Source organism: Hippocampus zosterae, chromosome 1 (assembly GCF_025434085.1).
Source record: "Hippocampus zosterae strain Florida chromosome 1, ASM2543408v3, whole genome shotgun sequence".
NCBI classification, from domain to species: domain Eukaryota; kingdom Metazoa; phylum Chordata; class Actinopteri; order Syngnathiformes; family Syngnathidae; genus Hippocampus; species Hippocampus zosterae.
The window spans coordinates 36,576,955-36,604,586 of record NC_067451.1 but is presented as its reverse complement, the minus strand read 5'-3'; the positions used below and the strand labels follow the sequence as shown (position 1 = coordinate 36,604,586).

The 27,632-nt window shown below is 44.2% G+C and overlaps 1 protein-coding gene across 1 annotated transcript; it reads right to left on the bottom strand.

Moving 5' to 3' along the window:
• Positions 1-582: 582 nt before the first annotated feature.
• On the bottom strand, positions 583-2,635 carry LOC127597109 (uncharacterized). The gene is made up of 3 exons (XM_052059886.1): positions 1,713-2,635; positions 1,133-1,453; positions 583-834 (listed from the first exon to the last, which is right to left on the bottom strand). The coding sequence occupies exons 1-3, from the start codon at positions 2,547-2,549 to the stop codon at positions 805-807; spliced, it is 1,188 nt and encodes a 395-aa protein (XP_051915846.1). The 5' UTR covers positions 2,550-2,635; the 3' UTR covers positions 583-804.
• Between the last annotated feature and the right edge of the window lie 24,997 nt (positions 2,636-27,632).

The following is a 27,632-nucleotide window of genomic DNA, read 5'->3' as shown; positions in this document are numbered from 1 at the left end:
CAGGGGTGATAATGAAATGCTCCTCCAAAGATTGAGAGACAAAATAAGATCGAGGAAAAAAGGTGTACTGGGTGGATCTCCAAGTGTGCTCCAAAACCTTGATGAGAGAATGGCAAGATTTAAAAATTTTATTGGCTCTTGGCACTTTTGAGATGTAAAACATCTGGCATAGTTAACCACGTGAAGGGCAGTCTGCAATTGTTTTCCATTTGTGTATTGTGCATTATTAAAATGCAATCGATTCTGTGTTAGTTCTCCATTCCTTCCATTTTCTGCACCACTTATTCTCATGATGGTTTCAGGCAAGATGGGAGTTTTCAGTTTTACCCAAAGGTCTGAAGTTGTACATTCCATTTAAAATGTTGAGATTAATGTTTGTAAGATTTTGTCAATGTGAATAAAATTTGTTCCAAATCATTCTTAACAGTTTTTTTAAACACAAGAAACCACCTGCTGACGAAAGTGAGGAGTGACAATTACGCAGTCATCATTTACATGCAGGTGAAAATTCAATTGGGATGATGTACAATTGTGTAGGAATACTCCCCAGCATCCACGTTGGTTAAGTATTTGTGAATAAAGTCAGGAACCAAGAAAGAATGTTTATTTACACCAATAATGCTTTGACAGACAAACATTTTATATTGTAGATCAAATATGTTGTCCTTATACTGTACAGGTAGAAAAACAGCAGATAAACAATGCTTTTAATTATGATGGGTACCGGTATATATTATTTGTCATCAAAAGTGTTTCAATTATCCTTTGAAGGTGAAGTGATAAAAGAAATGACAATGGTCAAATTCAGGCTTCAATAAATGTTACTTCACACCAGTTGAGGAGCCGTAATATAGTTTGGTCCAAACACCAAGCAATACATAGATTGCTGTAATTTATAAAGTGTATGCAGAAAATTGGTGAAGATTGCACGGCTGTCTGTCCTATGTGTTGTGTTATTTTGACTTCAAAATGGCGCAGTGAGAGTGGCTGCCTTTCCAGCAGCCGTGAGAGTGGCCGCCTTTCCAGCAGCTCCTATATTTTGTATATTTTATATTCTTCCTTTCATAAATTTGCTGCTGTGAATTAGGAATTTCTCCATTGCGAGTCTAATAAAGGTTTTCTTATCTTAAAGAGTAGCGGTGAGGGCCTCTCTGAGGTGTAAATACAAGTTCACAGCCTGAAATGGATCTTTTGGTGGCATTAGATCGGACTGGGCCATTAAAAAAGCACACAATGCAAATACATCTGGATCACAAGGCATGGTCAAACGAAACACACACTGGCTTTTGCACAGTTGAACTTGTTCATTGTCAACCGGGGAGAGGAAGTCCGTTGTACCATAAAGTTCAGGTAACGTATACATCACGTTGGGCCGACCACTGGGGACATTCATGTTCTTTGAGGGCCTGATGAGATGGCTGTTCCAAACTAAGGCCGTGTCATCCAACTCATCCTGTTGAAAATAATATACAGCCAGATTAAATAAGAGTTGCACAGTCATATCGGCTTTAAAGAGCAAGAACTTTTAGCGTGAAGCTGCTTTTTTGTCTCACTCCTCCCCTCTCATGTGTACCACATCTCCCCAACTTTTCCTTCACCTTCACCACACACCATTATCCTCTTGGGTGTTCCTGTCCACTTTCCCATCAACTCACTCTCACATACAAAAATACACATTTAATTAACGAGTCTATCAGAATGTATGAACTCACCTGAATAAGTCCCATGCAACAAAATTGTAGGATGTTTTTGTCCAGAAATCCACCATCAAAGAAGCCATTGTCTCTGAGGTCTGTGAAGAGGGATAACCAGAACTCCATGCACTGGCTGCGAAGAAACCGCCACCAATATTCAATTCTTTGATTGGCGGTGCTGGCTCCATCCAAGTAACTGTCAAGAGTGCTGCCTGGCGGTATTGGCACGAGGAAACGCTGAAAGCCTTTGACGTGACCATTTTCAGTCCCAAGATCAGCTCGAACGATTCGAGGACAACCCCCCAAACGGTGCACAACGTCGATGTAGTAACCCCCAATCAACTTCGGGTCACTACTAGTTATGTAGGCATTGAGCCACATTATTTTCCTTGAAAACCCATCAATAGCCCCATTGATACAAATTCCAAATGGTTTCAGTTTGTCATAGGAGTCCATGTGCCATATAAAATTGGGCCCTTTGGAGAAGTAGTTTCGCCGTCTCAAACGTCTTGCTTGCCTTAACGACACTCCTCTCGGATCCAACTCTTTCAGGACCAGATGAACGTCCTCTTTCCTGACAAGAAGTCCATATTCTCTGCACTTACTGTACATCCACCTGTAACCGTGTAGTTGTCCGGAATGCTGCAATTGGTTGCGAATGAAGTCAACCAGGACTGCCAAGTCATTGAACGTTTTCCGACGAAATAGTCCTCTTTGGTTCAGCACTCGCTTCAAATGTCTTTCACTTATTTGGAAACCGTACTTAACATCAAGAACAGATTTAATGTCTTTGTATTTCAAGCCGATTTCAAAGTAAAATTCTATTAAACTCACGAACGGTTGAACACGCTCCATAACTGTTGTCTGCGTTTACACGTACGATGACCCGGAAGCACGTACGATGACCCGGAAGCAAGTCAACGACCATTAAAAATAAATAAATAAAGTATTGCGAGATCTCGCAATCCTTCTTTGCGAGATCTCGCAAAGTAATGCGAGATCTCGCAATCCTTCTTTGCGAGATCTCGCATTACTTTGCGAGATCTCGCAAAGTTTTTTTTTTCCTTCCATGTCCCCTTAGGGGCTCCGTATGTTTCAACATGCATGTTTAATTCTTCTTTTTAATTTGTTTAATTAGAACACCTTTGTACAGTGACACTGGCTATTTATGCACATTATATAAGATGCAGACGCTCATTCTTTCTGTGTTCATCTTTCCAGGAGAAGCTTCAGTGACCTGACACCAACAACAGCCTGTAGAAGAGCACATTTCACATTGCTTTGAGTTTTACATTTGTGTCAGCAGCGCACCAAACACTGACTGAACGATGCTGAAACCAGATAATATGGATCTTTCATGAAAAAAAGTGTCTCGTACAAAAGGGAGCCATCATGACAACAGCTGCAACAGTCGGGCAATGTTAATGAATTAGTGATGCCCCGTGGGTGACTAAATGTAACACGATATTATATTTATAAGATTAGCTACTGTCTTGTTTCCTCCACCTAACGTTGTGGCAGCACTTGCATTTTACTTCCCGTGAATATTTCACGGGAGAGGAACCTGCACCTCAGGTCAAGAAAGGCGTTTCACAGCAGCAAATTGGACAGAAGCGAGGATCAGAAGGTGAGAAGGACCTAAACCACTCAGGAGCACTGCCGCCAATGCCCACCAAGTGCTGCAAACGAGTCAGCAGAATACTGTGATCCACTGTATCAAATGCTGCAGTTAAGTCTAATAAAACTAGACACACGTGGTCTCCAGAGTCATTTGCCTGGAGGATGTCATTAGAAACGCGTAACAGGGCTGCCTCCGTGCTATGCATCATCTTGAAACCTGACTGGAAGACCTCCAAGATGTGATGTTCATCCAAGAAAAGTTTCAACTGCATGTGCACCACTTTTTCCAGAATTTTGGAAATGAAAGGCAGTTTGGAAATGGGCCTGAAACTTGACAACACATCTGGATGAAGACCAGGTTTCTTGATCAAAGGTTGGACCACAGAATGTTTAAACTGTTGGGGAACTACACAAGAAGAGAGGCTGCTGTTGATGATATCCAAGACCGATGCGCCAACACTCGGGAGAACCTCCTGAAAGAAGTGTGGGGGAAGAGAGTCGCAAGGAGAGCTAGATGGCTTCGTCTGGCGAACTACATCCTCCAAAAGCGCCAAGGACACAGTTTCAAAAGAATTTAGTACAGCTGAACATGGAACATGGAAAGAGGGGTCAGATGTGGTATTTGAGACCGGAGTCCTAGCTGTAGAGACCTTATCAATGAAAAACTGAAGGAATCTGTTCTACATCTCGGGTGAAGAATTCGAGCAAGTAGGCAGAGGGGGTTTGAGTACAGGGTAACCGCGACGCGGCCGAAATGACCAGCTGCACGGTCACCGTTGCGCTCCGCATATCAAACCGCATAACTGGCGAAAAAGAATCGGAGCGATGAAGACGGTGATAACAAGGATGTGTATGCGCGTGTGGCTGTCCAGTTGTGTATGTGTATGCGTGTACAGGTCATAGCTGCTTCGTTGAGGTCTGCTCATCATGAAGACAGTCCCGGCTTATCAGTCCATGGCCGAGAAGGATCGGGGTGGTGGTGAGGGCCATAGACTCCATGCGTACTTCCATCCAGGGGAAAGGCCAGATAGCATTGTTTGTTTTGGAGGGACGGCGGCAAACAATTCCAGACAGCCTTGAGTCCTTGGTCTGTATCTCCTCACTGGCGCCGATCAGTCGGATCCGAAAATTCTTTCCGCAGCGCGGATTCCAACTTCTCCATGGTGTTGTCGATCGCGCGGAGTCGCTCCAAAACCACAGCAATATTGCGGTTGAGCTCAGTCACCGCTTGAGTCTGAGTGTTGGACATTCGCGCCAAGCCATCCAGAGTGACCGGCAGCTTCTTCACTTCCAATAGAGCCGCTCCCGTCAGTTGAATTTTGCGATAGAACAGAAAGCTGCCAACACCAAACAGCAGCATACCTGTTATCAAAAGGCCAATAATGTAGATGTCTTCCACATCCTCCACGGACAGTACTGCCAGGAACACCGGTCTCCACTTTCTCCATGGATCCAGGGCGTATCCGGCAGCAAGTGTCCCCGGAGGGCAAGCAGGCTCTCCACTGCCCACTCTTATCGTCAAAAATTTTTTGTCGATTACATAGAGAGACCAGCCAACTAATTCCATGGTTAGTTCTTCGGATGAAAAATATTGTAGGAGAGTAGGAAAAAAGTTGGACAAAGACAGCACAAGGACTAAGTGGCGTGCACGGAAAGGGTGGGGTGAGGGCAGGAGGAGCAGTGCAAAAAGCGTACGCCTTCGTCGAGAGCCAAGCAGAAAACATTTGAACATTAATATAGATGTGCACAAACAGATGGTAACTAAGGAAACCTCCGTGTGAGAGCAATTACCAAGCAAGTATCTCATTGACAATTAATTAATAATGAAAATATATATCAGGCTCGGTGATGAAAACAATTTCCGTTTGGGTTCGTGATAAACATTTTTGTTTATTGGCTATGGTTTATTTCTTCTTTCACATAGCAGGAACAAGTGAGATGGCAGCTTGTCACTCTGCCACCTGTTTGTGGGATACACCGCCACCTGTCACAAGTTTGTGGAGCCCGTTTGAGCTGCAGCAGAGGGAGGTAAAGCTAATTTAGAGAAAGATAAAGGGAAGTTGAAAAAGAGGGAGGAAATAAGTAGAATTTGAGCCCTTTTTATCTTGGCAATTATTGTAAACGTGAGACAATTGTAGAGCCAGCACGGCCAGATATGACGGAGTGATCAAATCAGGCGCCGACAGGTATGGCAGCCTCGGTCACACGCTCCCTAGTATTATCCCTGTTTTTGTCATTTTCGTTTGTTTTTGGCGACCCTGAGCGGCTTACTTACACGAGGGAAAAGTTGCTGCGCATTGGGGAGTCTACGCTCGGTCTTTTTTCACCAGCACACGAAAATCCACAAGGTTTTTCGGAGCTAATCGCGAGCGGAGCGGCTGCGCTGTACGGAGCATGGAGACGCCGCCGGAGGAGGGGGAAGCGAGCCGGCGTGCTCGTCAAGCTCAGGCAGCGCGGATTTCGAACCCCGCTCCCATCGATCCATCTTGCTAATCTACGATCTCTGCCAAACAAGATGGATGAACTTCTTCTCCTCACAAAGACCAACAAAACATTTGCACGTTCTGCTGCGCTCTGCTTCACTGAAACCTGGCTCAGTGACCGCCATCCAGATCCCGCGCTACATCTACCCGGCTTCCGCCTTCTCCGAGCCGACCGCGACACGGAGCTATCGGGGAAATCGAAAGGTGGTGGGATTTGCTTCTATATCAACGAAGAATGGTACACTGATGTCACGAAGCTCGACGCACACTGCAGCCCGGACCTGGAGTCGCTGTCTTTAAACTGCAAGCCATTCTACTCGCCACGTGAGTTCACCTCCTTTTTACTAGTCGGTGTTTACATTGCGCCACAAGCTAACGCTAACACGGCGATACAAACGCTAGCCGAACAAGTAAACAAACTCGAACTAAAATACCCAGAGTCATCCCTGATCATTTTGGGCGATTTTAATAGAGCACATCTTAACCGTGAACTTCCCAGATATAAGCAGCACATCGACTGTTTCACCAGAGAAGGCAACATTCTAGATCACTGCTATACAACAATCAAAAATGCATACTGATCGGTCGCCCGCGCAGCATTGGGTCTTTCTGACCACAATTTAATCCACTTAATACCAACATACAGACAGAAACTCAAATGTGTTAAACCGGTTGTTAAGACTGTGAAAAAATGGACAGATAAAGCAAAGCTAGCTCTACAAGAATGCTTAGACTGCACTGATTGGGGCGTCTTTGAAACTTCAACGGGCACACTGGATGAATACACAGACACTGTAACATCATACATCAGTTTCTGTGAGGACATGTGTGTACCAACGAAGTCGTTCTGCTCCTTCAACAATATCAAGCCATGGTTTACTCCCAAACTCAGGCAACTCAGGAAAGAGAAAGAGGCCACATTTAGAAGTGGAGATCGGGCACTGTACAAACATGCCCGAAACCAATTGACAAAGGAAATTAACATCGCAAAGAGAAGCTATGCAGAGAGGCTGAAAAACCAGTTCTCTGCTAACGACTCTGCATCTGTATGGAATGGCCTGAAAGCAATCACTAACTATAGAATGCCATCCCCCCAAACAGTGAACAATAAGGGTCTTGCTAATGAACTAAACATGTTTTTCTGCCGATTTGAAAAGGACACCCCCATTTCCCACACACACCCACCTCTACCAGAAACCACTCTACCTAGCCCCCCACCCTCTTTTTCTCCACTACAGATCCACGAACAGGACGTGAGACGGCTCCTCAAGCAGCAAAAGATCAAGAAAGCTCCGGGGCCCGACAAAGTGTCCCCCTCCTGCCTGAAAGTCTGCGCTGACCAGCTGGCTCCGGTCTTCACACAAATCTTCAACAGATCCCTGGAGCTGTGTGAGGTCCCATCCTGCTTCAAACAGTCTACCATCATCCCAGTTCCCAAGAAATCGGCAACATCGGAACTGAACGACTACAGGCCTGTCGCCCTGACGTCTGTGGTCATGAAGTCCTTTGAACGCCTTGTGCTGAATCACCTAAAGAACGTCACTGGACCCCTGCTGGACCCTCTCCAGTTTGCCTACCGGGCAAACAGGTCTGTGGAAGACGCAGTCAACATAGGTCTGCACTACATCCTCGAGCACCTCGACAGCACAGGGACCTACGCAAGGATTCTGTTTGTGGATTTCAGCTCTGCGTTCAACACCATCATCCCGGAACTCCTCACCCCCAAACTACTCCACCTCGGTGTGTCCCCTACGATCTGCTAGTGGATCCTCAGCTTCCTGACGGGACGGACACAACAGGTGAGACTGGGAGCAACAACATCATCAATACGCACCACCAGCACTGGAGCCCCACAGGGATGTGTCCTCTCGCCACTGCTCTTCTCTCTCTACACAAACGATTGCACCTCAACAGATCCAGCTGTCAAACTCATAAAGTTCGCAGACGACACCACGGTCATCGGTCTCATCAAAGACGGCGACGAGTCTGCGTACCGCCAACAAGTGGAGCAGCTGGAGCTTTGGTGCGGCCGACACAACCTCGGGCTGAACACGCTCAAAACTGTAGAGATGATCGTGGACTTCAGGAAACATTCTTCTCCTCAGTTGCCCCTCACACTATCCAACTGCCCTGTGTCAACCGTCGAGACCTTCAAGTTCCTGGGAATCACAGTCTCCCAGGACATGAAGTGGGAAGTCAACACCATCTCCATCCTGAAAAGGGCCCGGCAGCGGATGTACTTCCTGAGGCTGCTGAGGAAGCATGGCCTGCCACAGGAGGTGCTACGACAGTTCTACACTGCAGTCATCGAATCAATCCTGTGTTCTTCCATCACGGTTTGGTTTGGGGCCGCCACAAAAAAGGACAAAATCCGACTTCAACGGACAGTTAGGACGGCAGAAAAAATCGTTGGCACCGCCCTACCCACTCTTGAGGACTTGCACACTGCAAGAATCAAGACAAGGGCACGGAAAATCCTCCTGGATCCCCCGCACCCTGCCCACCACCTTTTTCAGCCACTCCCCTCAGGCAGACGCTACAGATCCATGCGCACCAAATCCAGTAGACACTTAAACAGCTTCTTCCCTCTAGCCATTAACTCCTTAAACAGTCACTGACAGTCACTCTTCTTGCACCACAAAATGGTACTTCAAAACTAGTGGTTACTCTAAAATGGTTCAATGATTTTGTTGTTTACGATGATACTAGTGCAGCGTGTTATATCGGAGACAAATTCCTTGTGTGTTCTACATAGTTGGCCAATAAAGATGATTCTGATTCTGATTCTGATAAAATAAATCTACATAGTTTAACCAGTGGCCCGGTAGTCCAGTGGTTAGCACGACGGCTACACAGTGCAGAAGTACCGGGTTCGATTCCAGCTCCGACCTCCCTGTGTGGAGTTTGCATGTTCTCCCGGGCCTGCGTGGGTTTTCTCTGGGTTTCCTCCCACATTCCAAAAACATGCATGGCTGTGTGCCCTGCGATTGGCTGGCAACTGATTGAGGATGTCCCCCGCCTACTGCCTGAAGACAGCTGGGATAAGCTCTAGCACCCCGCGCGACCCTAGTGAGGATCAAGCGGTTCGGAAAATGGATGGATGTTTAACCAATATAAGTGGGGCTTAAATTGATGAAATTTTAACAGTATTAAATTGGCATGGCTCGAAGGTGCTGTATTTATTGTTTATTTGAAAACTGTTTACAAAATAGCCTCATAGGTGTGATTGTATTGGTTTTTGATAAAAAAATGTAAAAGAACCACTTACAAAACATATTTATTAATTAAATTTTTTAAAACCATGAATATGAACAGAACAGACTAAGAATTCAATTCAGTTTTTTTCATTACAACAGTATAGGTCCTAATTACAGAACAATTATTTTGATAAAGTCCAAACAGGAATATTTTTAAGTGCATGAATAAATACAACGCATGCGGTAGGAAATTATTGTGCAAGATGCTCGTATTCAACACAACTTTATTTGGAATTATCATTCTTAGTATTTTTTACGATCAGATTGTTTTCCCATATACCGTATTTTCACAACTATTCGACGCACCGTACGGTTGGGCGCAGTCTCATTAATGGGTGACATTTCTGTATTTTACACATACACAGACCGCACTGTACCAATGGGCACAGTTTTACAGTGGTAAAACATACGCCAGCTTAAACATACGGCATGCAAGCGCGCACGCTAACACGTTAGCTTGAAGCATACGGTAGCATGCCAAGACATACAGATACAAGCTAAAAACACGTTTTTAAAAAGGCAACGAAAGCAGAACTGAGTTCGGGTGTATTTTATTTAGCCATCGTGCAATGTTCTCACGTTTTTCGATCAATCATCACCCAGAAATCCATCAAAGTCCTCATCCTCTGTATCAGAAGCAGAGGACTGCACATCCCAGTTGTCATTGAACGCATCACATGCTAGTGTGAGTTGCTACGCATTGCCGAGCGGAAAGAAGGAGCAGCAACAGCAAAGTCAACATTTCTCTCGTGTGAAGCTTTCCCACATTTGAAAGTAAAGAACAGAGCGAAACATGGTGGCAGTGCGTGTGTAGAAAGAATTGAACAATTGTGCAAGTACCGTAATCCATCAAAAACGCCGCGTTCCCTCTCGTTGTTGCGTATTGTGGCGTAACTCGCCAAGCGCTGCCTCTCACTCTTTGTAAAGTTGTGTTTGCCACCGATCATCCATTGTTCCCATGCCGTTCGCAACTTTACTTTGAACGCCCGGTTGATGCCAATGTCCAGCGGTTGGAGTTCTTTCGTCAAGCCTCCGGGAATAAGGCAAGCTCAGAGTTCATTTGCTTGAATTGGTTTTTCACCGCTGCTGTGAGATGGGCACACATGCCAAAAGCATAACCGGTGGCTTTAAGTTTGAACTGAGCTTCATAGGCGTGTCTCTTTGTCGAATTTATTTTCAGGGGTTCTTAGAAACAAAAACCGGAGTTGTTTTGCAACAATGCACTTTGCCACACTCTATACAAGTGTTGGTAGTGGCTTGCAGCGTCCCTTTAGCGTCCACTTACACGCCCACCCTTCACCATTCATTGGCGGACTGCTCCACAGCTTGCCTGTCCTCTCTCTCTCTCTCTCTGTCTTTCTCTCTCTCTCTCCCTCTCCATATATGTATCTATACACGCTCACCCTTCCCTGATTGGCTGACTTCTTTCCCGCATGCCTGGCCACAGTCACTTCCGCCTTTTCTCTATATACACAGCGTGTCGGCTGTCAGTCAGATTTTGGAACTCAGCGCATATAAAGGACGCTCCGCACCATAAGGCGTCCTGTCCATTTTGGAGAAAATTTGAGACTTTTAATGGCGCCTTATAGTCGTGAAAATACGGTATTTATTTATTTTTACTATGGAACTTTTTTACGAACAACAACAACTCTACATCACTAGACATATTAGAAGCAAGCAGATGGGAAAAATCCTGAAAAGTCCTCTGGTCTGCACCAAAAGTGGCCTTTTTTTTATTGCAGTTAATATGCACACTGTACTTTTTGCAAGTGAGTTGAAAGTACAAACCCGGAAATGGCGGAAAACATGCAATTCCTTCTCTGCATGTTTCTGCTGTTGTTAGAGCTACAGAAGAATCCAAAAACAAGTCATTCAATACACATTTTACCATGCTATTTTTAAAAATTTTGGAACAGCATCAGCGTAATACGTGCAGTGACCCGCAAGAGTGTGTGCTCTGCGTGCTTTGTCCCACAACATGCTGGCAGCGGCGTGGCTAAACAAAAGACAAATGATCTCATATGATCAACATTAACAAAGTTTTTTTCCTAAATGGCTGGACTCTGGCTGTTTTTTGGTGGCGATTTCTCCTGCTTTGAAAATAATTCTCTCACAGGGTACAGATGATGGTTGTATTGAAAAGCACATGGGCATAAATATGTTTAATTCATTTATAGTGTAAATTCTTTCATGTGTTGCACTAAGGCAGACATGTCCAGCTCCGGCCCTGGAGGGCTAACGTCCTGCCTGTTTTCAAGCTCTCCCGCCTGCAACACACCTGATTCAGATGAGCAGCTCATCAGCCAGCTCTGAAGCAGCATTAGAATGATCCTGATGGTTTGAATTAGGTGTGTTTCTCCTGGGAGAGCTGGAAAACAGGCAGGACTGCAGCCCTTGAGGACCGACTTTGGACACCCCTGCACAAAGGCATTTGGGATTCGGGAGTACTTTTTAATTTTAGCTGGCTAAGTCACACCGCAAAGCCTGTTACTAAGCATTTTCTTAAAAACAACTTTGCAGATTCACAGACAATAGTTTTTAGAGTCTCCCTTTAAAGAGCATTTCATGTATTTGAGGATATGACTATCCATGCGTCCATCCATCCAGCCATCCATTTTCTGACATGGGTCGCGGGAGATGCTGGAGCCTATACCAGCCGTCTTCGGGCAGGAGACTGGGGACACTCTGACCCCGTCGTCAGCCAATGGCAGGGCACACAAAAACAAACAACCATCCGCGCTCACACTCACATTCAAGGACAATTTAGAGTGTTGCATCAGCCTGCCATGCATGCTTTTGGAATGTGGGAGGAAATCGGAGTACCCGGAAAAACCCACGCAGGCATGGGGAGAACATTCAAACTCCACACAGGAAGCCCGGAGCCGGGATCGAAGCCACAACCTCTGCACTGTGAGGTTGATGCGCTAACCACTTGTCCACCGGGCCGTCCAGAACGAAGAAGAAGAAAAACACAGTTACCTTTATCTTCCAATACATTACCAAACCGCAACAGTCCAAAATAGTAATTCACAATCAATGTTTTAAGAATAAAAATACGTAATAAATAAGATCATACTCACCAGAGATGCTAATGCAGAAGCCCGAACCTGTCTGTTTAGGCATTAGATTCATTAGTGAATCTCGAATCTGATTGGCTAAAAGAAGAACCAGCAATTTCAGTATCGTGTTGTGTGTGTGTGTGTGTGTGTGTGTGGTCTACACTTTCACTTGACTTCCTGAAGGCATTTAGATGAAATTGTGCATAGCAACACACCAAAGCTGAAATCTGATTGGACCAAAAAATAATTAACTCACAGAGGACTGGAAGCTGCACGGCCAAGTCATACACATTGAAATGAAGACAAAAGACTGTTGGAATCAGGTGGAATCATTATTTCCCCTTAATTTAAGTTGTAAATGTACGTCTGTGTTTCTGACAGCGTTTGTGCCTTCAGGCCTTGAAGGGCTTGATGGACCACAGCTGATATAACTTAAGTTTCAGAGATACATATGAACAATCTTAATTGAGTGTAATTTACTGTAAAATGAATTTAATTGAGAGTTCATATCAATAAAGGAGCTGTCATGTACTTTCACAGTGATTGAATGTGGAATGCAATCAAAAACCATGAAATTTGCACATTTGCTTTTTTGGGATATTTGTGTGATGTTGTTGGACGTGTCTACTATTCATCACATTCACACCTGCATTTTTTTTGGCCATCACTTCAACTTTAATTGGATTCACAATAAAGTATTCAGGAAGCTGTGAATCCTAACCGATGTCCTCACCCCAGCTTTTTGCCCTTTAAAGTGCACTCACTCTCCGCCTCCTGCATCTCACCCCCACCCACCTCCAGTGCACCCCCACACCTCTCCAAACATTCAAATGAAGCTAAATAACAGCATCTACTCAAAGGCATGTTACTTCCCACACCGACTAAACCTCTTGACTGAAACATCAGCTTTTGTTGATTTTAAAGTTTTACAACTGCCTCTTCATTTGACTGTGATGTATCGCTCGGCTCAGCCCCACAGAGTTGGCTTAATGTGCACTTAGTATGCAGGACAGGGCTTCATTAAAATTCAGTGTGTTTTGTGAAAGAATATAAAAAGACAGCGGCGCAGTAAACATGGAGCTGTGATTTGCTCTGACGAGGGCTCAACAAAATTGAGCTTGATGCCTCCCTCCCCTGTCTTGTTCACTGAACAATGATGTCTGCGCGGTAGAGGATGCAGTAGGCTAAACAGTCTTTAAAACCGACATGAAGTGAAGCAGAAGACAACGCAACAGGACGGGGATGGCTTCTGAATTATGCAACCTGGAAAGAGAGAGACATTGTTTCAGTTTTACCCATGAATAATCACTCAACCACTCCCCCTCTTGTTAGACACACAAACTAACTTTGTTTTTCACTTATTCACGAATGTGAACCTCCCTCTTCATTCACACTATTAAATATGCAGGAGAACGTTGTGTCAAATGCACTTGTCCTCAAACTGCACCTTAAATGTGATGATAACAGTTCCGGAGCAGGACGTTTAGTGAACAAAAATATTTGGTTCAGTGATTTATTAAATACAGAGGCTAGGCAGGATGCTGCTCGACTTCAGACAGCCTGTGCAATCACACTTTGGGCGTTCTGTCTCTATCTTCAAGTGGGCTTGAAGGGCTCAGACAAAAAGAAACCCTGACATCACATCTTCCAAATGCACGAGAAACTACAACTGCTTTCTGGAAAATGCACAATCTCTAACCTCATAAAGACATTTGATGGTTGTCTTGTCATTCCGGGGAAATACAAACAATAGGAGACACAAGGAGAGCCAGATATTGACATAACTCATGAGGCCTGGGAATGTTTTAGTCCTGGGAGGAGGTGCGCTGTGTGTTAATGTGAGAAGCAATGTTGTACCTAAACAAGTACAATGAACGAGAATTCATGAACACGTTTATATATTGGGCGAACGAGAATTTAAAGTCGTGCATTTATGGTTTTGTGAATGTACGTCATAGGGGTGAGAACGGGGTATGTTGAAACAAGGTTTGATTGTATGTCTATTTTTAACTAAAACTAGACAAAAACCTTTTTGAATTTTCTCACATAACTAGACTAAAACTATCACAAATAGGAATGACTAAAATGTGACTAAAACTAATACACATATTTCCCAAAAGACAAAGACTAAATCTAAAATTGCTACCAAAAATAACACTTTTGATGACGGGTGGGTGTTCAGACCGCTGCTCAATGACAAATAAAGAACTGGCTAATTTGTGTCCACCTCTGAATACTAGAAAGACGGGGCTCACTCTTACCCATATGAATGGACCTAGCCACGTGCATGCCGCACGTGAATTCTTTTTACTACAAGCTTCACTATTTAATCTTGAAATTGTAAATATGGTGTATTGTTGTAAAGCACAATATACAGTACGTGCACTGTGTACACTCTATGTTTATGTCTCACTCACTTGAAACCATGAAATGGGCATCTGCCTTGGATTTCCTTGCACATCGCCTCAGGAAATGCCGACAACTGGCCAATGTAATGGCAGTGATGTCACAGCCCTAATAGAGCCCTAAGAACAGCCTGTGTTCTTAAAGCAAGGTGGAAGAGGTCCATTGTCACCACTTGGCTATTTCGAGGTAAAACAGGGACAATGGAAATGGTTGCATACGTTTTATGAGAATAGTGCGTCAAGGTACCTTCAATTTCAATTTGGTGCCATTAAAAAACATGGAATTATACAGAATAGGTTGATGATTGAGCAATTGTGCTGGTTCTGTTCAGTGACGTTTCATGTGGTTCCTGTGTATTTTAGTAACCTTTTTCATTTTCCATCCATTCTCTGCACCGCTTGTCCTCAATAGATTTGCAGTTATGCTAGAGCCTATCCTAGCTGTCTTTAGGTACAAGGCGGGGTCCACCCAGAGCTGGTCACTAGGCACAAATACACAACAGTCATTCACATATTCACACTGATGCAATTTGGAGAATTCAATTAACCAACAATGCATGTTTTGGAAATGTGAGACAAAAACAGAGTGCCTGGAGAAAATGATCACTCCACACAGGAAAGCTGTGGTCCAGATTCAAACTCATGACCTCCAAATTGAGGTGGATGCGCTGACCACCGTGCTTTTTCTACAGTCTATTTTTTGTTCCCTTCCTGTTGCATTGTGTGTTGAATAACCTAAAATTGGACATTTTGTTTTGAAATTAGAAAAAAGTGAATATTGTGTGGATATCTTATTGTCAGGGAACATAATTCCTCTTTTTATGTTCCACTGCACTTATAATCATCTTTCCTCATCCATTGGCTTTCTATGTCATTGTCATTTGTCTGTAGAGTCCCAAGATGTAAACCTGACATAAAGTTTGCTGAGTATGCTTGAGTCTTATCGATGATGGAAATAATGAGCAGCCCGGAGATAGATAGTTGGATTGATTGATCTGCCACTGGATCCCACTGTGTATGCCTGTTTTGAAAGCTAATCATACCAAAATCAATACGTGCTGCAATTCTGTCAAGGTATTCACACAGTGTTTGAGGAAACAACTCCAGGACAAATACGAACAGTGGAATATCTTTTTTTTATTGCATTTATCCCAGAATAAAGCCCAGTGTTGCTGTGTTGTGGCTGAGCTCTGCCAGCAGCACAGGCATCTAATTGCCTGTCACATGAAAAGCTCCGTCTTTTGTCTCCTTGGATTAAGGGGCGATCAATAATGACAACAGAGCGAACCAAGTGTGTTTTTTATTTTTATTTAATGGGAGGAGAGACAAATGAGCAAGAATATCTGCTTGTACAGAGATGCTTTGAAGTAGGCAGCAGCATTACTCTTGTCACCGAGAGTACATAGAGAGCTCTTATGAACACATGGCAAATACTTTACAAGACATCTGTAATCTGACATTTGCAAACTGTAACACACCGCCGACGGTGCTGCAAAGTCCTGGATTAAAATGTGGGTGGACTCTAGCTGGAAGACATCAAGTTTTAATTCCTTTCTCTATCCCATTTCTGTAATGGGGAATTGATTTTTCTTAGTGCACTGGAACAGAAATAATTTGATTTCAAATCATTTTATCGTGCCTCTGTGTGAGTCTTTCAGTGTGTTTCCCAACATTTTTGGATTCCTGTATGACAGTTTTTTTGGAGATGAACTATTTGGAGATGAACAGTGTGAACGACTTCATTTTTAACACACATATCAATTTTAGTATATGCTTGTTAATGATTTTAACTATGTTCACTCCGAATAAAACAACACATTACATTCTGTTCTTTTCAAATATTTGTGCTCGCAACTATGTTTTTTTAAATTGAATCCAACACAATTCATGTTTTTTTTTCAACTTGGAAAATAGACACTACGATTTGAGAGCCATCACAAGCAGAGCCAAAAGCTGTATATTGATTGGCAGTTAAAAGGAAATTGGATTCCCCACACACAATCCGAGAACTCCTCTGTAAGGTTGGTCTGGTATTTGACTCGAGCTACTGATAAGTGTGCTTGTTTTGCTTGCTGTTCTGTCAGTCTATATCTTTCAAAACATCTTTTCATGTAAGATTAGCAACAGAAACCAACAGCTAAAATGATACAATGTGTTAGGTCGGAAGATATTTTTGTTACTTTTATTTTTTTGTTTGGTTTTCTGCAAGTGAACAATATCGACAGTGCTTACCGTATGCACATTTAAATGTATCAGTGACAAGATCAATTGTGATGAAGTTGAGGAGGCTTCCTGTTTCTTTTCAGACATCATCTGGTTATGAATGTAAATGTCTGCAAGCTGATGCGCCTCCACTGCAGCTTCAAATGACTTATTTGAAAAGGGTGCTGAACGGCCATAACCCAAACGCATCATATCAAATTCACAGTGAGTATACAGTTTTGCTCCAAGCAGAGCAAAGCAGTGCAGGCCTGCTTAGAGTTAGCTACGGTTTTCTTTCATATGGTGAGCTTTAGTAGATACTTTATTGATCCAGTAGGAAACTATTTAGATCGTCTCGTGAATCAATATTTTCCTGTGAACTCTCTGCCTCATCTTGACTCAACTTTATTTCTAGAGCACTTCAAAAAACAACAGGTCTAACAAAGTGCTGTACATAGAAACAACAACAAAAACAACAATAATAATAATTATAATAATAAAAACATCGGCTTTATTCTGCCAGATGTGGAAGGTCTAATCTGTCCACCATCTTGTTTTCTTCTCTTTGGGAGGTGTGAGGGTCAGCACAATCAGCATTTTGATCAGCTACACAGAATGCAGTCGAGTGCATGAGCAGACAACTTTGCTTATCTGCAAAATAACTGCTCAGTATTCAATGGTACAAACACTTACTTACATATTAGCACTGTAAGATGTCAAATTCCCATTACAGGTTCTACTCTTATCGTCTCTGACCCCCCCCCCCCGCCCCCCCCCCCCCACACACACACACACACACACACACAGGAGAGCAGCCTACCGAGCTCATGTGACAATATGTGACTCCATGGTCTTAACTGGTTTCAATTAGATACGTGTGCCGTGGTGCAGATAGACAGTGACACAATGGCCTATTTTAAGCTCATTTGTATTCATTGAGGTACTCGTGACGTACTCTGACAGCGGACTGCGCGCTTGTCAATTTTCAGTGATTCATGTGGAATTATGAATCCTGGATATGTATATGGCCGGTTGGGTTTCAAACTTTTATTAATCAGTTGCTAGATTAAATTGCCGAAACAGACTTATTGTGTGCAGGCTAATTACTCTGATCACCCATGCCACATAACAGGCAGATGCTTGTGTTTGAATATATGTATTATCATTTGTAACACAGCTTTGGTGGTTGCTGAGGCAAAAAATCAGGCATAGGAGTGTATACTGTGTATATTTGGGAAGAGCGGCTGCTGACTTCAACTCGGGACATTATGAGTCAGTGGAGAGAATGCATCAAAAACCTCCTCAATTGCCCTGACAGGCCTTCCCATGAGGAAGGAAAGTCTGTGATCTCCTAGACAGGCTCTCCAATCTCTGGGGTTGAGGTCACCAAATTGGTGAACAACCTCTCCGGTGACAAGACCGTGGGTGAATCACAATTTTCTGGCGTTCGTAAATGATCTGGATGTTGTATGTCTGTCCTGTTTGACATGCCACTGCAACATCATCTTCACAGTGGAGACGGTGCCTCTGTATTGACAGGTGGTGGTTCCCCTTTTTAAGAAGGGGACCAAAGCATGTGTTCCAACAACAGGGAGATCACATCCTTCGCCTACCTGGTCCATCGGGAAGTTGACTCTCAGATCCAAGAGAAACAGCGTTATTTGCGTACTGGCTGTGGCATATTGGACCAGCAGGGTCATTGAGAGTACATGGAAGTTCCCCCCCAACCAGTCTATATGTGTTGGATGTGTCTGATGTGGGCTGTTCAGTACCTGTATGACCAGTGTCAAAGTTTGGTGCGCATGCCAGCGGCTTACCCTTAAAGATACAGTGAAAAGATCTATCATCCGCGAGAAGCTCAGCATGAGCCACTTCTCCTCCCCATTGAGAGGAGCCAATTGAGGTTGCTCGAGCATCTGATCAAGGTACTTCCCTGATGAGGTATTCTGAGCACATCCCACGGTGAGCAGGCCCCATGATGACCTCGGACACGCTGGATAGACTATGTCTCGTGGTTGGCCAGGGTAAACCTTGAGATGCACCTGGAAGAGCAGGTCAAAGTGGCTGTGGAAAGGGACTTTTCCCCTTAGTTGAATAAATTCTGTTTTCCTGGTCAATTCTCGAGCCTGTTGTTGGAATCCAATACTTGGCATTACTCCATCATAACAATCGATATAATCTACTGTAGGCTAGCACCAATGATTATCTATTCTCAAGGTGTCAAACAACTTTGAAATCAGTTATCTTTGTGAAAGTACCCTTTTTGGTACAGCAACGGTGGATGAACAATGTGAATGCATTGTCGGTTTTCTTTTTCAGCTATTTTTGTTTAGTCTCGGGCCTAAATTTGATTTTTAAATGTGATCAGTTCTATCCAAGATGAAATTTACATCCATCCCGGTTGTACACTGACACAACTATGGTAGTTTAAACATTTGTACATTTAATTTTCTTCAGGAGCAATTCAAACAAAATTACATTTCCATAAGCCATGTAAAGGAATGTTCTCCCCTAGAACAGTGAAGTATTGAAATGCTTATTGAGTTTGAAACACCTTAATGAGCAGAGAAACAAAATACATGCTGGCCATGAAGAAAAACAACCCTTGTTTTATCATCTCAGAGCAGGTAATTTTTGAAGACAGAAAAAAAATATTTTAATAGATGCAGGACCTTGTAACCATCAGCAATGTGTCTATTTGCACTTGTAAAAAGCTCTGGTTGACATTTTGCCTTTTTTGCCATAACCCTGTAATTTGATAATATGATAAACTGTGTCCACTGCAGTCTCTCAAAGGGTTAACCATTTGAATCCAATATGCAACTTATTTCGATAATGTGTTTCTTTCAAGCCTGGAAGTCAATCAATATTTGCTCTGTAGAATCGACATTTCCTTTTTCTCTGACAGAGCTGAGGAAATAATGGGAAGGTGAAAGAGCTGTCATCTGTGGGAGAGCTGCTGAGTGGTGCTTCATCTTCATTACAGCTTTTGATATTGTACTACAATTATGAGTGTCTTCTCCTTTTCTACCCACTTCTAACATGAATGTGTCCAAACGCCTCTCTTAAACCTAATTCAAAAATTGAGCATAAAAAGAAGAGATGGGTGATGGTATTATTTGATTTCAAAAGTAAATAAGGGAGATTACAAGTTACTTTAGGGTACCGGTAGTTACTTTCAGCAGATGCCGATAACCCAGTTTAACATAAAAAATGACAACTGCGGGTTCTTTATGGGAAGGGCATTTTTAACGGTAAGGTTGGATGAAGTTTTTTTTTTTTTTTAATTAGAAACAAGAAGACAGCCTTTTTGACTGCACATAAATAAGATTTTTTGTTGTTGTTGTTTTGTTGTATATAAAAGAGAAACTTTCTGCAAAAAATATCTTTCCAAACCAAGCTTGAAAACATGAAGGTCTCTACTTCCTTCATTGGTAAGTACACAGAGGACATTGACATGCTGAAAACAACACTGTGAGGATCGGTGACATCACAAGTTTTGAGTAGACAGTGCAAAATGAAAAATGGTCGTTTTGCCAAATAGCACTCTGATATGTGCATGCGCGATGAGGCATACAACAGGTGTATGACTGCCCTTGATGTCAGTCAAGTGCCACACTTCACAATGTATGACAGGAGGAAGGAAGTCTATGTTTTTAAGGATATTCAAGATTCAAATACAATATGGTGCCGTAGTTGGCAGCCGTTTGGAAGAGCTCTTCAAGACCTTTGCTTTTTTTTTTTTGGTTAGTCATTTGGTGTTTGTTGTCTTTCACGTAGACCCGATGTGAACTGTTTTCAGCATTTTGGCCACAACATTTGACGAAGTAGGAGAATCTGTGCTTGGTCATTGCGCCTTCTCGGCAGCACGCCTGCACCAGCACAGATTTGGATTGAGAGGAATGTCAGCGCTATTTTACTGTCGTCGCTGGATACCCCAGGGGCGCTTGCGTTTTTTGCGCCTGTAATGGTCAGCATTTTTCACAGCCCTGTTTTGTTCAGCCGAGATGTCGGCCCTGTTGGACAAACTGCGTTGGTGCGGCTGGATGGATGGCTTGTGGAGCCGACAATGTGGAGAGAGGATCGTCGGCGCTGAGTGCGGATGCGCATTTGGAACCGAAAGTCGCCGCTTGGAATTGAAGCACATTTACATGGAATAGGAGAAGAGAGCCAAGATCTTTATTTGTTTTCATCAATGCTCGCTACACCTTCGTTTGATTTCAAACTTAGCTTGTAGCAGGCGTATGCACGTTTTGAGCATGACATCAGCGACTGCAGACAGTTGGGTCAGTGATATTTTATTTATATCACTGACCCAACACATACACACACATGTCTACCTGTCTGTTGTTATAGTCTGTTTAATGTGTTCAAATGGTCTGTCAAGTGTCACAATGTATGTGAATTGTAGTGAGTGAACATTTATTTACAACAAAGCCCACTTAATGTAGTGACATACTGAAAAATGAACAGCTCTCTCTGTTTCTCTCTCACGTGGCATAAAGTGTGTGGTGCATTCATGAACTCATCAATTAAAGCACTCAAATTAACAGAACATGACATTTGTCACAACTCCTCCACCCCTATGGCAAGACAACAATAAAACATCCACAACATAATTCATTACAGCATACTGTATTATGTTACAGTGATAAAGAAAAAATAAGTCTGTTGTCATCTTTACAGGGCTTTTTTCAGTTTCGATTTTGATTTTGTTGATCAATTTAATTATTTTAAATCATACGTAACAGTGGAAAAAAGCTAAATGTTTTGGACAAATATAGGTGAAAGACAGAAGTGTTGGTTTTAATCTTTCGTTTACAGTAATACCTCGTTTATCACAGTTTATGGGGACCAAAACCACCCGCGATTAAAATAAATAAATATTATATAATAACTAGAACTGTCAAACGATTAAAATATTTAATCTAATTAAAAATGCAACTGTCATAATTAACTCAAATGAACTAAAAAATGAATCGTGATTACTCACGTATTTTTTGTCGTTTATGAAGTTCCTTTTACAATATTTTCACGACTATAAGGCGCCATTAAAAGTCTTAAATTTTCTCCAAAATGGACAGGACGCCTTATGATGCAGAGCGTCTTGTGTATGCGCTGAGTCCCAAAATCTGACTGACAGCCGACACGCTGTTTATATAGAGAAAAGGCTGAAGTGACTGTGGACAGGCATGCAGCAAAGAAGTTGGCCAATCAGGGAAGGGTGGGCATGTATATATACATAAATGGAGAGGGAGAGAGGTAGAGAGAGACAGAGAGAGAGAGAGAAAGAGAGAAGGCAGATGTGAGAGAGGAAAGGCATGCTGGGGAGCAGTCCGCCAATGGGTGAAGGGTGGTAAGTGGACGCTAAAGCGTCGCCCAAAGCAGGTATCAACACCTGTATAGAGTGTGGCAATGTGCATTGTTGCAGAACAACTTCGGTTTTGGTTTCTAAGAACCCCCGAAAATAAATTCTACAAAGAGACACGCCTACGAAGCTCAGTTCAAACTTCAAACCATTGGTTATGCTTTTGGCATGCGTGCCCATCTCACAGCAGCGGTGAAAAACCAAGTCAAGCAAATGAACTCTGAGCTTGCCGTTATTCCCGGAGGCTTGACTAAAGAACTCCAACCGCTGGACATCGGCATCAACCGGGCATTCAAATTTAAAGTTGCGACCGGGCGTTCAAAGTAAAGTTGCGAACGGCAGGGAACAATGAATGATCAATGGCAAACACAACTTTACAAAGAGTGAGAGGCAACCCTGGGCGAGTTACGCCACAATTTGCGAATGGATTGTGGCTGCTTGGACGAACGTGTCTGCTTGCACTGTTGTTCGAGTTTTTGGCAAAGCCGGCATATTTCTGTGGAGCCACATGGCAAAGAGAGTGACTCTGACAACGAGAGGGAACACGGCATTTTCAATGGATTACACAACTTGCACAATTGTTCGATTCTGATACAGAGGATTAGGACTTTGGATTTCTGGGTAATGATTGATCGAAAAACGTGAGTACATTATAGGATGGCTAAATAAAATACAACGAAACTCAGTTTTGCTTCCGTTGCCTTTTTAAAAACGTGTTTTTAGCTTGTAGCTGTATGTCTTGGCATGCTACCGTATGCTTCAAGCTAACATGTTTTTAGCGTGCGCGCATGCATGCCGTATGTTTAAGCTGGCGTATGTTTTACCACTTTAAAACTGCAGCCAATAATACAGTGCGTTTTGTCTGTGTAAAATACAGAAATAGCACCCATTAATGAGACTGCGCCCAACCATACGGTGCGGCGAATGGTCGTGAAAATACGGTATATTTTTTGTTCAATTTTTTTTTTGCCCGTTTTATTGCTCTCATCAACATGTAATCATGGATCTGTTTTCTTTGTACAAAATGCAAATATTTATTGAAACAGCAATTTAAATTTGAAATTTTACATTAACATTTTTCATTTGGAGCACTTATTCACACTTGGAGCACATAATCTCTCACACAATATAACTGTCATCAATAACAGTGGAAACAAACATTTTGTCACACAACAGCTCAAAACGGAGCAATCTATATATATATTGCGCGTCGTCCCGCACGCGGTCTGTCCTTCCGTCTATCCCTTTTCAAAACGTACCTACTTCACCGCGCCGCCACTGCGCCGCTCAGGCAGTGGCTCATTACGATCGCGCGGGCATCTTAGCGAAAAAATGTTGTCTACCCACATGCATTGCAATAAAATTGTTAGTTATTTAGTAGAGCTAAACATCTCTTTATTTTCGCGATAAGCAATGAAGATGAACAAAAAGTTGAACCAAGCAACAACACTTTTGTGGGCCAAAGGCCCACCTTACCAGCCTTCCACAGGAACTAGCTGATGAGCCGCCCGGAGGGCGGTGAACCAGCTAGTATAAAATTATAAAGTGCATACCTAAGAGAAATTAGTACTCAGTCTATACTGCAGTTGAACCATGCTTTAATACTTGCGTTTTCTCAATTTGCTTTGACATAGCTGTCAGGCTACCTGCTCATTATTCAGCAGAGGCTTGTTTACGGAGTCTATTATTTCTCTCCCAAAACAGAAAAGTGAAAGTAAATTAAGAGAAAAACATAAACTATAAAATGTAAGCCGAGCCTAATACTTCTTTGCTTTGAGCCAGTCACTCAAACAGACAAGCCTGTTGACATTTTCAGACGAAAGGGAAGGTCGCTTCTTCCGTACAATGTGGCCAGATATTGAAAATAACCTCTCACAAGGTACTGATGAAGCCGGTGTTGCCAAGTACTTGCGTGCAAGGTGAGACATTTCTCTGTGTGCTCCTTCATGTGTGGACCACCATTCTTGTGGACAGTCATCAATGTCAACAAGACGATCTGCCTTGTAGTGCTCCAGACATTGCTCAAGACTGTCCTCCTCCTCAGAAGAAGAGTCAAGTGCAATCAAAAGAGTTGGTTTCTTCGTCGGAGGCTCAGGCGTGACTTGCTTATCTCGCTGTACGGGCACCTCCTGCAGCAAGGTGTGGACCATAATCCCATACCTCAGCCCTGTCAGGTTTGCTCAGACACTTGAGGTCCTTAAACCTTGAAACAAAATGAAAACCAACTTAAATACAGGTACGGGTACAGATAAACAAAACAAGATTCATAATTTTATACATATATAAATTCAAATACAAATACAAAACACACTGAAACACAATGCTGAGAATGAGCATAAGTAAGAATAAAGCATGACAATCTGACCTTGGGTTTAGTGCTGTTGCAACTTTCAGCCACGTGTTGTTCATCTTCTCCTTGCTACTCTCCATGTCTGCTAACAAGGCTCCTTTAAACTTCATCATGTAGGCTGGATCGTCCTCTCTGACCTCCATTACTCGCGACAGATGACACAATGCTGGCAGCACCATCGAACAAGACACAAACTTCTCTCCCCCAAGAAGTTCAGACACATACCTGCAATAATATAGATAAGCACTTTAGTGGGGAAATGCTTATGCCTACTGTAATTTAACGAGAGTTCACATACCCACAACTCATATCCACACACACAGGTAGATATTTACAACACACAAGTAGACACATACACACACATGTCTACCTGTCTGTTTTACACAGGTAGACATGTATATTAGACAGGTAGACATGCACACACACACCTCATTCAAAACAGATTTTCACATGACATGGATACACAGTCATTTACCTCAAGTGCTCCAGCATAGCCATGAGCTTCTTCAATTTTTCCATCTCAGTATCTGTTGGCATGGCAACGTTGGTTGCGTAACCGGCTTGGGATTCTCTCAGAGGTTCAGCATTCTGCAGAACGCGCTTTATCATTTCCAGGGTACTGTTCTGTTTGACACTTCCTGTGCGAGTGACTCTTTCTTCTGATGATGTGCAACTTGTTGCTTCTCAAGGTCTGCTTGGTTTGCTGGACTATGCTTGAAGTGTCATACAACGTTTCTGCATTTTGTCAACACGCTGTCAAACGGGCTGTTGGTTAAAGAAACTGACTGCTCGGTGCGGTCGGTGTAGGCCCTCGTTATCGAGGAATGCGGCCCCCAGGACAAGGCGACGGTTCCTGGTGCTTGTGTCTCCGATGACTGTGGAGGCACAGTCTTCCCCGGAAGCCCTGCCCGCAGGATTGACAGAAGTGGGTTGGGGGTGCCGGGCGGTTGCCGGGCCCTCTCCTTCCTCCGCGCTCGCCAGTCCTCCTCCGCAGCGACGCATCGAGTCTCGAGGATCCGAACCCCGCCCCGCACACCCCCACGCCAGGCCGCCCGATCCGCAGTCAGGTCAGCCCACTGTGCCGGGGGAATCCGGCACCGCTGAAGATGACCCTTTAGCTGGTCTTTGAATCGTCTTTTCGGGCCACCGCGGGGACGTGTGCCCTCCAGCAACTCCGCGTAGAGGAGCTGCTTCAGGAGACGGTCGTCGCTCATCCGCTGCACGTGGCCGGCCCACCGCAGTTGGGCCAAGGTGATCATGGCCTCGATGCTCGTGAGGCCAGCTCGGGTGAGGATCTCATTATTGGTCACTCTCTCCTCCCAGGAAAAGTTGAGGAGAGATCGGAGTGTGGAACCTCTCGAGCCTCTTCATGCTGCTCTGATAGAGGGTCCAACATTCGGCGCAATTGAGAAGGGTCGGGAGGACGACAGACTTGTACACCATGATCTTCGTGTTGGTGGAAATGGTGTGACTCCTGAAGACCCGACGACCGAGGCGTCCAAAGGCTGTGTGGGCTGCCTGGATACGGTAAGTGAGGTCCTCCATGAGGCCGGCGTCCTCTTGGATAATGCTGCCTAGGTAAGGGAACGCCGAGACATGCTCGATAGGTTTGTCGTCGATTTATGATTTGGGGTGGACGGTGGTTCAGGTGGAGGGTCTTTGTCTTTTTGGTGTTGACGGAGAGACCAAAGGTCCTGTACGCCACGGCGAAGCCGTCCACGATGATCTGGAGGCCCCCGGAGGAGTTGGAGACCGCAGCATTGTCATCAGCGTACTGCAGTTCGCTGACGGTCGTGATCATGGCCCCCCGCCTGCTCCTCAAACAGCTGAGGTTGAAGAGCGACCCTTCAGTTTGGTAGCGTAGAGTGATTCCGTGCTCCTGGACAGGGGTGACGTGGTGGATGAGCGCGGCGATGTAGAGGCAGAACAACGTCGGCGCCACCGTGCAGCCCTGTTTGACTCCTGTCCGAACCCAGAATGGGGGAGTCATTTCACCCTGAGTCAGGACGTAACCCTTCGTGCCGTCGTGAAACATCCGGATGAGGGATATGAATTTGGGGGGGCAGCCTTGACGTTCCAGCACTTTTCATAGTGCTGCTCAGGGCACAAAATCAAACGCTTTGGCCAGATCATAAAAGATGGCATGGAACTCCCTCCGCTGCCCCCGGCACTTCTCCAGGAGCTGTCTGGCGCAGAACACCATGTCCGCGGTTCCCCTTCCTGGACGGAAGCCCGCCTGGGTCTCCGGAAGAACCCGCTCAGCAAGACAGGTGGGTCAGTCGGCCAGTATACAACAGATGAGTTTTCCAGCAGTTGACAGCAGGGAAATTCCACAACAGTTTCCACAGTCGAGTTTGTCGCCCTTCTGGAATATTGTGACGATGACGGAGTCCTTCAGTTCCCCAGGCACCGTCTCCTCGACCCAGCATTAAAGGATGAAGGTGTGGAGGCGGGTGAGGAGATGTGCACCCCCAGCTTGTAAAAGTTCTACGGGGATGTCGTAGACTCCAGCAGCTTTGTTCTTCTTCATCCTCCTCGGGGCTGCGGAGATCTCCCAGAGAGTCAGCAGCTCAATCATCCAGTGTTGCACGGGGAGCTGGGGGACAGGATCGAGGAAGACGTCTATTGCGCATGTCGGCCGGTTGAGGAGCTCCATGAAATGCTTCTTCCATCGCTGGTGAGTATCCTCCTTTTCCTGCAGGATTGTGCCATCCTTTGCCTTTACAGCCATTGGAGCACTGTGAGCCGGACCGAGGATCTTCCTCGTTGTTTCGAAGAAGGATCTAGTATCGTGACGGTCAGCGAAACTTTGCATTTGGTGGGAAAAGTTGACCCACCATTGATTTTGGATCCTCCGGATCTCTCGCTGTACTTCACTCTTGGTCGCCCGGTAGGCTTCTTCAAGTCTCTTGGAGGAAACACTGTTCTGCCATGCGATGCAATGCGAGTCTCTCTCTTTCTTGAAATCAGAGGCTCAATTTATTTCAGTTTCAATTTCTTTTCGGCAAACCAATTGGGATTTCTCAACTTCTGGACACCGAGGACCTCTTCCGCGGATTTGGTGAGAGCAGTCTTCAAGTGCTCCCAGTCTGAGTGGACAGTGGCAGGAAGGGTCCGAGGTTGAGTGTCCAGTTTGTCGGCTAGGGACGTCTGGTACTGTTCGAGGACTTCGGAATTCTTCAGCAGCCCAACTT

Coding starts and splice junctions, on each gene's coding strand:
- LOC127597109 (XM_052059886.1), bottom strand. CDS start 2,549: ATGGAGCGTGTTCAACCGTTCGTGAGTTTAATAGAATTTTACTTTGAA. Junction 1,454..1,712: donor GTTGCATGGGACTTATTCAG/GTGAGTTCATAC, acceptor TATTTTCAACAG/GATGAGTTGGATGACACGGC. Junction 835..1,132: donor GAGAGGCCCTCACCGCTACT/CTTTAAGATAAG, acceptor CGGCTCCTCAAC/TGGTGTGAAGTAACATTTAT.